The sequence below is a fragment of the Gadus macrocephalus genome, chromosome 23, assembly GCF_031168955.1.
Source record: "Gadus macrocephalus chromosome 23, ASM3116895v1".
NCBI lineage: Eukaryota > Metazoa > Chordata > Actinopteri > Gadiformes > Gadidae > Gadus > Gadus macrocephalus.
The window spans coordinates 14944408-14956901 of record NC_082404.1 but is presented as its reverse complement, the minus strand read 5'-3'; the positions used below and the strand labels follow the sequence as shown (position 1 = coordinate 14956901).

Genomic DNA, 12494 nt, shown 5'->3' with positions numbered 1-12494 from the left:
AGTGTTTTTCTTCAATCAGTTCAGTATACTTGTTAACTTTGCCTTCATAGGGTAAACTATTATACGCTCAAGTACAGGATGTTAGTACGCTGTCCACCACTGTGTGGTTCCTACCTGTTGCCGAGTTGAAGGCTTCTTCAGTAACCACCTAAAAACATGAGGTGGGATCACGGGTTAGAACGGAGACGGACCCAGCACACATACTGGAAAGGTTCATCTTGACTCATCATTGTTAATGATTAAATGATTCATATATTTATACATGTATGTATACATATATAACAGAACCATCAACAATATTAATGAACACCCTTATTTAAAGATTCTCAAGTTGATTCGTACTTCATCGTGGATGATCCCTAACATATAGATATTTAGATCCATATCTATATCTATAAATCTATGCAGATATAGATATAGATCTCTACAGATATTGATCTATACTTATGCAAATGCATATCTACGGATATATATATCTATATCTATAGATAGAGATGTGTGTTAGTGTGTGTTTTTACTTACAGGACAGAGATGATCAGACCAATAAAGAAGACGGTTCCAAAGAATCCACCAACTATCAGAGGGACATTCAATCCTGGAGGAGACAAAGAAATGTAGATCACTGGGGCATTATCATATCCATTTAGATATATTTGGGATATGTGTTATAGTAAGGTTTTTATTATAGGCTCGGGGTTAGTTTGATTTACCATCGCTTTTACCGCTGACAGTTAGCGTAATCTCTTTTGATGTTTGGTTTCCCAAGGGATTCGTGGCCACGCAGTAGTAGATGTCTCTGTAGCTGGACACATTGAAGCTGTACAAAGATCCATCTGGCACGTTCAGGGGTCCCTCCGCACTGCTCCTGAACCAGGTGAACCGGAGAACGGGGGGATTGGCTCTGCTGGTGCACGTCAGGTTGACCACACTGCCCAGCGACACCGTGGGGGGGCTGACGGAGGCCTGGGTATCCTTCGGGGAATCTACAGGAACACAAGATAAGTCTTCAATTTCAAGCTATGGTTCCGCTGTTGACGGATTTGAATGTAGTATGTAAAATCTTTCCGCTTCTCAGCCGTCCCGGCTCACTGATTGGACCGTCTGCTGGTCACTCACAGGAAACGTTGAGTGTCACGACGCTCTCTGCTGTTCTGATGCTGGGCCCGTCTGCCGAGTTGTTCACGGGATACTTTGCCAGACAGGTGAGGCGGACCCCGTCATGTCGGTCCGACAGAGTGATATTCAGCCCCCGGGTCCTGACGTTAGGCTCTTGGTCTCCGTAAGGTTCCGGCCGGCCCTCAGGGCCTCCTGACTGGTTCCAGCTCAGGTGAGGCGGCTGGGTGGGACAGGGTGCGATGGCCCTGCAGGTGAACGTTACCCTGCTCCCCTCCGTTAGTGGTCCCTCCTGGAGGGTCTGTATGGAGGGTTCTGGGGCTGAATCTACGTGGTTGTTTTCAAGAAACATTTGCATTAGGCTGAAATGTAGCTTCAATATCCACATGAATGAATGCAGCATCTTCAGTGTTGACCAGTGTATTCCATAGGGAAGAATAATCATGGGGAGGGAAACGAATTGTGCCACAACCCAAAGTCCTTAATACGTATTATTACAATATGACACTACCATGAAAAATTGTTAAAACATTCATTAAAGGGAAACTACAATTACGTGGTAACGATACTTAAATTCTAGACGAGGAGAACAAGTATGTCTACCTATTCAGGAAGTAGCCGAAAAATGATGAATGATCATAATAACAGGGTTCCTACGCAGTATGGAATTTGATTTGAGTAATTTCCAGGTCTGGATAAGTATAGATATGAGAAAAGAGTAGTGAAAAATGTTTGTGTTGTTTCCAGACTATTATCTCATTATCTAAAATAAAATATATTAATGCATACAAATCAAAACAAGCTTACTAACGCAACATAGCCTACCTGTCGATGATATGAAACTACTCAAGCTGTCTTGAGAACGGTATCTGGTTACCATGGTTAACTTTCGCCACACGACTGTGCGACTTGATGAAGGATACCAAGTGGGAAGATAAAGCTAGATGCAAACTATGCTTGAAATTTTTCGACATCTCCAACATGGGGGAGGCGGCAAATTTAAGCCATATGCAGGCGCAAAAGAGCTGTCGTGTCTTCACAGCATCTAGCGGTAGCCGCTCAACGTTTTTTTTTTTACATAAGAGCATCTAACAATTGGTATTAGGATGTTTAATATTGACTGAAAATCCTCAGAGAAGTCTGGAAATATGAGTCTGGAAAAGTATGGAATTTTGAAATGGAAAATGTGCAGGAACCCTGTAATAACATTAAAATAGGAATACAAACAACTATAATAATGACAGTAATCAAAAAACGAACCCCTAAACCAAAAGGGCTCTCCTACCTTTAACTGTGATCGTAAGAGAATTGCAGGTGTCAGTTGCCCTGAAATTTCTTTCAACTCTGAAGTAATATGTGTCAGCATAACTTGAGTTCATGTTTGTAAAAACGGTTGTGCAGTTGAATTCTGTCATATTCCCAATGATACTAATTGGATATTTATTATTGGTTTTGCTGCCGTTAAAAACCACACTTTCTGGATGAGGCCCAAAATGGTGAGTCGATTTTAGCCATAAACCAATAAAGGTTTTGTGTTTATCAAGTGGATTTGATTGTTCTAAATGAAATGAACATGGAATTTGCAAACAAGTGTCGCTCAATGCCTCCATCTTGTTTGGCATAGATGCATTAAGGGCTGCAGCACAGGATTCCTCACCACCTGCAACACAAGCATTTTTTACACAAAATGGCCCATGACATGCATCCTTCCTGTCCCACCACATCCTCCTCTAACAGCCTGGCCACACCTCTACTAGACCGGCATCACATCCTGAACATGGATACCGCCTTCATTTCAGAGATCGATTACATGCAGATTAGCATTTAGTCCATTAATGGTAAAACTAATGACTCATTCTGGGTCCATTGAAGGGGTTGTTCGGAGTTTTGGACATCTGACCTCATTTCCAAGTGGGCCAGTGTCGCATTGCATTTAGTTTATACTTCCCTGTAGTTGGAAGCATGCTACGGCAGCGGCGGACTGATATTACATAGGCACCTACTATTAGGTGTCCCTGACTGGAGTGCGCTTCTCTGTTAATGTTCTGCTGTAGTGAATTGGTTGCTACACCGGAGCAAAGTAAAATTCCGCCACTGCTGAGAAAGTAGTCCCTCAAAATGTTATGCGTTAATTGCGATGTAACAATAGTTTTATTTCTAACAGTATTCTATCAACACAGACATTAACATCTTTAGTCTGCCGTTATAATTGATTTGCCTCGGGTGTACTGTGCAGTGGGAAAAACTGTTTTTATTGGCAGGCTAGCAGAAACCGTAGACCTGCGCTAACCTAGCACCAGCGATCTCTACAACTAGAAGGACTGAATGAAACCTGTTAAACGGTCTCCAATGATAGATAACACACTGGCTCACTTGGAAATGAGGTCCAATGTCCAAAATTCCGAACAACCCCTGACGGGTCTGTTGGCGTGCCAACACCTAAACATATTCAATGCTTGGAACTAAATATTCACAATATAACAAATGAAAACCACTGACCTGCAACAAAGATGACGTTCAGTAGCATTTCAAACTGTATCATCGTGATGCATCTTGTGAACCTCATCTCCTGCATCATGAATTCAAAGAAGGAGTGAAGGTATCGTCATTTTAGTTTTTGATGTTGCCTGGGTTAAGGTACCTACTGTAGTACATCTTCCTTGTTACAAATACAACCAATAAGGAATATGGAAAAACAGGCTACATGGAACAAAAAAAGTTACAAGAAAATGCATTAATCAGTTTATTCTAGGCCTGTAAAAAATTATGTATATACATCATGTTTTGATTCCTTACCGCGAGCAGTAGGTGCTTTTTGTTCTTTGGCAGTTTGTTGTAAAAGAACAACAGTGTTGCACTAATGCGTTGTTAGAGGTAGGTATACTTGAATACCAAAGTTAGGATACTTCCACCTTTAGCGATTGTCCCTATGTGACCACTCTTTTTATGATCCACGCACGGTTAATCAACCTGGATGTCAGTTATTAGCAATTGTGTTTAATATTCTCCTTGAGTGAGGAGACTAGACTGCACTAACTAAAGAGTAACTTTGATCCGACCTAATACTGCCCGTCACTTGAACTGAAAATATCAAGAAAACATGGCTTGTGGAAAGCAGGAAATTATATTTATAGCATTGTGGTACTTCCTCCTCTCTACCACATATTGAGCAATTGTGTGGTTGGAGTCCTGTGACTGCAAATATAAAAAGAAAGAAAATTTAGTCACCAAATGAATGTGTATTCACAGTACAATTGTAAATGTTTTAAAATTGATAAATTCACAAAGATGAGAAGGCATGTGTTGTATTTAGTATGCATAGTGACTCTCTGTATGGACAGAGAAGAAGTTGGAAAAAGCTTTCACCAAAAAATGAGCATAGCATTTTTAAAATGAGTATAGAAAGCCTACTCTGTCAAACAAATAAATTGATCATAACTTATTCTTAGTTCTTACTGAGATGCGACAAACAAAACCAGAACCATCGTTTTTTAAATTCAAAAAGTTAGTCAAACACTGCCGTCGGGGGGGGGGAAGGGAGGGAGAGAGAGAGAGAGAGAGAGAGAGAGAGAGAGAGAGAGAGAGAGAGAGAGAGAGAGAGAGAGAGAGAGAGAGAGAGAGAGAGAGTGTGTCCTGGAGGAGGACGTGGACATAGGAGACGAGGACCAAAGTATGGGATGAGATGGAGCAGCGTCGGTTGACCATGTTGTGGGACGTTGGGACGTTGGGAGAGCTGGACAGACAGACCGACCTCAGCAGAGGAGTGTTGCAAAAGTGAGTTGTTTTTTTTAAAAGCAAAAATTCTCTATTGTCTCCGGTAAAATATGTAGACAGACAAACAAATACAAAATGAATGTATGGACAGAATTAATCTACACTTCAGCGCAGTTTGATAGTAGGCCTATATTTGAATAACCTTTTTCCGAATTTAGCAAATGGACGATGATGGAATCATGCATGGATCTATTTTCATAGATGAATGGTATAATCTGAGAAGGTCAGAGGGAGGAACATCACAAATATTTTGAACGTCAAATGTCTGCAGAGCAGAAGAGATACATTGTCATCTGGGACAATCTCGATTTCCACCAATCTGCTTTGGTCCAGAACCAGTTCCATCACCATCCACACTCTCACTCCAATCCTCCCCACCATACTCTCAAGGGCTGTTAACTAATGAGTCATTTTGAGGACCATAATCAAATGAAAACACAATGTTGAAGAAGAAAATGCAATAGCACTAATGCTTTTTATTTTTCATAATATACACACATTATTTGACTCAGATATACAATAAAATGCTATCTCTTTGCATTTAAAAAAATGTCTGCTTAAAAGTAACAATATACAAATAAAAGTTAAAACTATTTGCGTTTGCATATTCAAATTATGGCACGCTTCAATGTAGACAATATTAAAATACAAATGAGTGGGTGGGACAAACTCCACCCATTGGGTAACTGGCTGAACTTTAAAATCGTTGTCACCCTTCACGTCACATCCTCGTCCGCTGTGGACATACCTGCCCTGGAGTTGTTCCCTCCCACTTATTCACATTTGAATATTTTCCACTTTGAAGAGGGGGCACTTTGGACATTTTTTTAATGAAATGCATTCTGCTGTTTCTTTGCAGCATTTTATAAAAGTGGCCTTTCCTAACATTTGTTGTGCTTTTGATTTCATAAACAGAACCAAGCAGGGAGTCGTACAAACTTTTGTTTTGGTTTATTTGACTGGATAAAAGCGTCTGCTAAATGCCCTAAATGTAAATGTAAATGTTTATTGGGTGCCTTGAGACCAAAAAGCATAAAGGGTGCCATGGATGCTGAAGCAGGATATGTTTACACTGACATGAGTGGATACTAAAGAGATCCCAGTCCAAACTATTCAGCTCCTCTCCAGTTCAGCCCTGATCTGTGTGTTCTAAGCCTGTTGACCAGTGATCTCAACGTACTCTGAGGTCTGCTCCTCCCCCTGGGGGAACACTGGGTTCTGCACAGCACCTCGCTTGGCAAAGTCGATCTCTCCGTAGTGGATCTCCTCTTCCACCTGCTTGTCTGACGCCTCGAATATTGGATTCTGTGGAAGAGCATTGATACATGAATACATGACCTGAAGTGGTTCCCATAGAACGCGGTTAGGGATGTTCAAGGTTTTTTTCACTGAAGCCCACAAAAAGAAAAATATAAGAAGGGCTGGGCCATGCACCAGAGCTGAGCTATATCGCCTCACTCAAGTGTATCAAAGTTAGCAAAATCAATCAAATGTAGGTCAGCAATGCTTGATGATTGAATATGCTTAAAGAAAAAACTCAGCCTATATAACAGCCATCATGGGACATGGGTTTTTATTAATGTTGTTGCAAAAAGCTTTGGCAGCTCAGGTTTCTTAGTCATGATTGAGACCCTCCTTCACATCCCTGTATAAAAGGGAAAAAGGTATTGGTATATTTCAAGCTTGTTATGCGAATATGTTACTGAACAGTAACTTATTGAAAAGACTCATCATTCTTTTTGTGTGGATTCTCATCAGTGGAAACTTGGCCTTTTCCAAGCTCCGGTAGAAGTCGGTTATGGAGAGAAGCTGATGTTGATTCCTCAGATAATCTTCACACCGCATTTCGATAAATTCTATTTGCAGACTTTCTTCCTCTTCTTCTGCATCCATTGGACAATCTTGGAAGCGCTGAGTAAGCACAGAAAGTTTGGCCTTCGGAAAAGCACGTCTGATTTCGGACTTCTTGGGGAAGTGCGCAACATTGACGTTGCAGCTCATGAAGAGGTCGGTCCTTCTCTTTTAAAGAGAGAAAAAGAAAAAAGTTGATTTCAGATCTCAGTGGTTAAAACCGCAGCAACACGCCACTTGACCGCGCACATCAGAATGGTAGAGTACGTCCCTGTATTCGGCATCTACATCAGATAGAAAAGCTTTGGTAGAGCCCTCAGGCTCGAATTATGTTGACAGTTTGTCAGGACAGGGTTCATCACATCGCCAAGCTGGACGGCTTTGCCACAAAGGGCTTGATGGTGGATGAAGCAGTGCATTTGAACAGCCTCACCTCCACTCCCTTGCACCTTGGAGCACACCCTAGAGGCCATTCCTTTGTGCGCGCCTTCCATTGCTGGAGCCCCATCCCTTGTTGCTCCACACAGCTTGTCCAAGTTATGTCCCGTCTTGTCAATTGCATCTGACACAGCCTCGAAGACGTCCTTAACGTTGTTGTGCCCTTTAGACTCCAAAGATCAAGCAGATCCTCCGCAATGCAAACGTTATAGACTCCCCGTAAATAAATGAACAGCTGTGCAGTGTCTGTGGCATCTGTGCTCTCATCACATGCAATCAAGGAAAAATCTGAAGCATAAGCTTTTTCCCACACTTGATGTTTTTAAGGTAACTCTCAAGTCTTCGATTCGCCACACAACTGTTTGTGGAAATTTTTTATTTATTTATTATTTTATTTTGTGTAACGCTTTTCAATAACCCAAAGACACTTACAGTGAAGGGGGGGACCTCTTTAACCACCACCAGTGTGTAGCACCCACTTGGGTGATGCACAGCAGCCAATCTGCGCCAGAAAGCTCACCACACACCAGCTTGAGGATGAGAGTGAGGGAATTAATGAGTCAGCCAATTATACAGGAGGATAATTAGTCATAAAACTTTTATGACTTCAGTGAGTCAGGACCTCGGTTTTACGTCTTCTCCGAAGGACGGCGCCTTCCACAGCACAGTGTCCCCGTCACTTCACTGGGGCATTGGGACTGATGTTAAGGCCATAGGGAAGTGTGCCACCACCTGACACCCCTTACAGCACCTGGTATTCCCAGGCAGTCTCCCATCCAAGTACTAACCAGGACCGACCGTGCTTAGCTTGCGAGATCACACGAGATCGGGCGTGTCCATGGTGGTAAGGCCGAGGACATGGTCACAGTTTTGAATTCCAGCATTTTTTCCGGGCACATTATTCCTGCAATTTTAGCGAGACACTGTTTTATGAAGGCACCATCTGAGAATGGATTCCCATGTCAGGCAATGAGTTGAGCTACCATTTAACTGGCTATTATGGCACTTTCTTGTGTTTTGTTAATGTAACAGATTAAAGAATCACAAATATTTTTGTATCCTTTCATTTTATATTTTGTGGTTATGTGAATTTGATTTCACCAAAATCTTGTATTGTTCATGGTCGTTTTTAGGTATTGTGAGATTTATTTGTTGTGTAACTGCGCCCTCTATTGGATAGTGGTGGCTACATGCTGGATTTTCGCGTTCATTTCTCAGTTTGCGTTCCACTTGATAAGAGAGGTACGTGTCCACAGCAGTGCAATGTGAACTTGAAATATACCTGTTCCAACTTTAGTTTTAGTGCACATGGTAACTTGTGTATGTATTTCAGGATGAGTGCACTTAAATGTAGTCAGTTTTGGTCGACAACATTTATGTTTTGTGAGCTTTAGATTGTTAACATAGCTAACCTCGTGGTTTGCGCTCGCCATTCTATCTTCGAGTAGTGTATAGCCCAAATGTTTCAGTTGTCCTTTTTCTTATGATAGGCTGGTTCATTCCGTGAAGATATAGTGCTGAATATTGGCTCTCATTGAACTTGTACAAAATAAAGTGCCATAAAAGAATGTCAGCGGCCTGTCTTCAGTCCACCAGAACATAACGCAGTAGTCGGCGATATGCAGACCGCGCCGGCTACATTAGCACGAAAAAAAACCATTTGTTGAGCTAGCAGGCTAGTTGCAATTTGCTGAACTTTATGTTCTCGGTTTCAGTGTGTGTTGTTCATTATAGTCTTTCATTACTGCTAAAGTTTTATTGCACATTTCCCCTTTACTCCTAGGAAGAAATATTCATTTTCCCACAGTGTCTGAAACTTCCTGCACTCACTTTCTAGCACTCACTTGTGTTTCTTTGGTTCTGCCATTTTTGGACACCACAGCAAAACATTGATTGTATTGTTCGTGTTTCTGGAGAGCTACCTTGTATAAGACAGCAAAAGTACAATACATAGTACCACTATATTAGCTATGTATTTATTGAGGTAACAGAGTATATGTATTTCTTTAGGTAGCAGAGTACATTATGCTTATTTTGGGTGGGCTAAGATCCGTTAAGTAATTACCTTGTAGACAATTGTATACATTAAGTCCATTGGAATATTTGATCGATCGATTTTTACTGCAAGTAAGCCTATTTGTTAATTTTTTCGCAAATACTTTTAACAATGCCTAAATTAAGACAATGTACAGAAAGGACTGCGTCCTCAAAAAAAATTGAATGAGTTCATTGTCCACATTCTTTTTATCAATTCAGTAAACTTGTTTACTTTGCCTTCTTAGAGTAAACTATTTCTATGGTCAAGTGCAGGATGCGAGTATGCTGTCCACCACAGTGTGGTTCCTACCTGTTGCTGTGTTGAACGTTTCTTCAGTAACCACCTAAAAACATGAGGTGGGATCACGGGTTAGAACGGAGACGGATCCAGCACACATACTGGAAAGGTTCATCTTGCCTTATCATTGTTCAACCTAAATGATTCATATATATAAACATATGTAACAGAACCGTCAACAATACTAATGAACACCATTATTTTAAGACTCAAGCTAATTCTTACTTCATCGTGGATTATCCCTAACATATAGATATTTAGATCTATGCAGATCTAGATCTAGATCTCTACAGATATTGTTCTAAATATATCTATATCTACAGTGTGTGTTTTAGTGTGGGTTCCAAAGAATCCACCAACTATCAGAGGGACATTCAATCCTGGGGGAGACAAAGAAATGTAGATCACTGGGGCATTATCATATCCATTTAGATATATTTGGGATATGTGTTATAGTTAGGTTTTTATTATAGGGTCAGGGTTAGTTTGATTTACCATCGCTTTCACCGCTGACAGTTAGCGTAATCTCTTTTGATGTTTGGTTTCCCGAGGGATTCGTGGCCACGCAGTAGTAGATTCCTCTGTAGCTGGACACATTGAAGCTGTATAAAGATCCATCTGACACGTTCAGGGGTCCCTCCGCACTGCTCCTGAACCAGGTGAACCGGAGAACGGGGGGGTTGGCTCTGCTGGTGCACGTCAGGTTGACCACACTGCCCAGCGACACCGTGGGGGGGCTGACGGAGGCCTGCGTATCCTTCGGGGAATCTACAGGAACACAAGATAAATCTTCAATTTCAAGCTATGGTTCCACTGTTGACGGATTTGAATGCAGTATGTAAACGCTTTGTGCTTCTCATCCGCCCCGGCTCACTGATTGGACCGTCTGCTGGTCACTCACAGGAAACGTTGAGCGTCACAACGCTCTCTGCTGTTCTGATGCTGGGCCCGCCTGCTGAGTTGTTCACGGGATACTCTGCCAGACAGGTGAGGCGGACCCCGTCATGTCGGTCCGACAGAGTGATATCCAGCCGCCGGGTCCTGACGTTAGGCTCTTGGTCTCCGTGCGGTTCCGGCCGGCCCTCAGGACCTCCTGACTGGTTCCAGCTCAGGTGAGGCGGCTGGGTGGGACAGGGTGCGATGGCCCTGCAGGTGAACGTTACCCTGCTCCCCTCCGTTAGTGGTCCCTCCTGGAGGGTCTGTATGGAGGGTGCTGGGGCTGAATCTACGTGGTTGTTTTTAAGAAACATTTGTTTTAGGCTGAAATGTAGGTTTAATATCCATATGAATGAATGCAGCATCTTCAGTGTTCACCAGTGTATTCCAGAGGGGAGAATAATCATCGTAAACACATTAAAGATTCTATCAGGGAAACGAAGTGTGTCTGACCCCATAGTCCACAATAAGTATTATTTATGACTGTATATATATATGACGGCATAAAACATTGGTTAAACATTCCTTTAAAATCAAAATACAATTCTCTGTTATCTATACTTTAATTCTATACAAGGATAACAAGTATCTCTGACTAATCAGGACGTAGCTGAAGGTCTAACATTTTCATAATCATGGTAATAGGAATCCAAATAATTATAATAATTGCTGCCTTCAAAAAATAGACAACCCAAACCAAACGGGTTCTCTTACCTTTAACTGTGATTGTAAGAGGATTGCAGACGTCAGTTGCCCTGAAACTGGTGCTTTCCGCTCTGAAGTAATACACGTCAGCATAACTTCTGATTATGTTTGTAAAAACAGTTGTGCAGTTGTATTCTGTCATATTCCCAATGATACTAATTGGATATATATTTTTTTGTAAGTTGCTGTAAAAAACCACATTTTTAACATTGGTGGTCGATCTGAACCATGCACTCAAAATGGGTTTGTTTTTATCTAATTGATTTGATGGTACGGAATCAAAGGAACATGGAATTTGCAAACAAGTGTCGCTCAATGCCTCCATCTTGTTTGGCATAGATGCATTAAGGGCTGCAGCACAGGATCCCTCACCACCTGCAATGCAAGCGTTTTTTACACAATATGGCCAATGACATGCATCCTTCCTGTCCCACCACATCCTCCTCTAACAGCCTGGCCACACCTCTACTAGACCGGCATCACATTCTGAACATGGATACATTTCAGTTATCGATTACATGCAGATAAGCAGTCTGTTTGGTGTAAAACGAATGATTCATTCTGGGTCTTGTAAGACGGGTCTGTTGGCATGGTATTACCTATTGCCACGTAATAGGTAATTATTATTCATTATTATTATTTATTCAGTACTTGGATCCAAATATTCACAATAAAACAATTGAACACCACTCACCCGAAACAAAGATGACATTCAGTAGCATTTCCAACTTGATCATCGTGATGTATCTTGTTAACCTCATCTCCTGCATCATGAATTCAAAGAAGGTTAGTGTTGAGGTTCATTCGTTTTAGTTTTTACTGTGGACTGGGTTAAGGTAACTACATCTTCGTTGTTGTACAAATACTACAAATAACCATTATGGAAATAGAGTAGGCTACATGGAACAACATTAGTAACAAGAACCTGCATTAAAAAGTTTATTCAAGGCCTTTAAAAAAATTATATATATATATATATATATATATATATATATATATATATATATCATGTATAATTTCCTTACCGAGAGCAGTAGGTGGTTTTCTACAGTCAACTGGCAGGGGTTAGTTCTAAATGAAGAACAGTGTTGCACTAATGCGTTCTTAGGCAAAGGTGTACTTAAATACAGAAGTTAGGAAACTTCCACTTGTAGCGATTGTCCCTCTGTGACCACTCCTTTTATGATCCATGCACGGCAAATCGACCTTCATGTCAGTTATTGGTAATTGTGTTTAATATTCTCCTTGAGAGAGGAGACTAAACTGCACCAAATAAAGAGTTACTTTGATCAGACCTAATACTGCTGTCACTTGAACTGAAAAACATAAGAGAACATGGCTT

General features: G+C 41.3%; 2 protein-coding genes and 1 pseudogene across 10 annotated transcripts in view; all 3 read right to left on the bottom strand.

Moving 5' to 3' along the window:
• The window catches only part of LOC132452800 (carcinoembryonic antigen-related cell adhesion molecule 5-like), a 22057-nt gene extending 9563 nt beyond the window's left edge, over positions 1-12494 (bottom strand). For 2 of the 9 annotated variants that reach the window (XM_060045591.1, XM_060045592.1), the window contains exons 1-5: positions 11847-12150; positions 11162-11527; positions 10413-10736; positions 711-983; positions 523-595 (exon numbers count right to left, since the gene is read on the bottom strand). In XM_060045591.1, the coding sequence (XP_059901574.1) occupies positions 523-595; positions 711-983; positions 10413-10736; positions 11162-11527; positions 11847-11925 (1115 nt within the window). In that variant the 5' untranslated portion in view covers positions 11926-12150. The other 7 variants (XM_060045590.1, XM_060045593.1, XM_060045588.1 and 4 more) reach the window with 7 other exon arrangements.
• LOC132452804 (carcinoembryonic antigen-related cell adhesion molecule 5-like) overlaps positions 5101-12494 on the bottom strand; it is a 73166-nt gene continuing 65772 nt past the window's right edge. Inside the window, exon 10 of the mRNA XM_060045600.1 lies at positions 5101-6192. Coding sequence (XP_059901583.1) covers positions 6037-6192 — 156 coding nt within the window. The 3' untranslated portion in view covers positions 5101-6036. The remainder of the gene's footprint in view (positions 6193-12494) is intronic.
• LOC132453007 (5S ribosomal RNA) lies at positions 7916-8032 on the bottom strand (annotated as a pseudogene).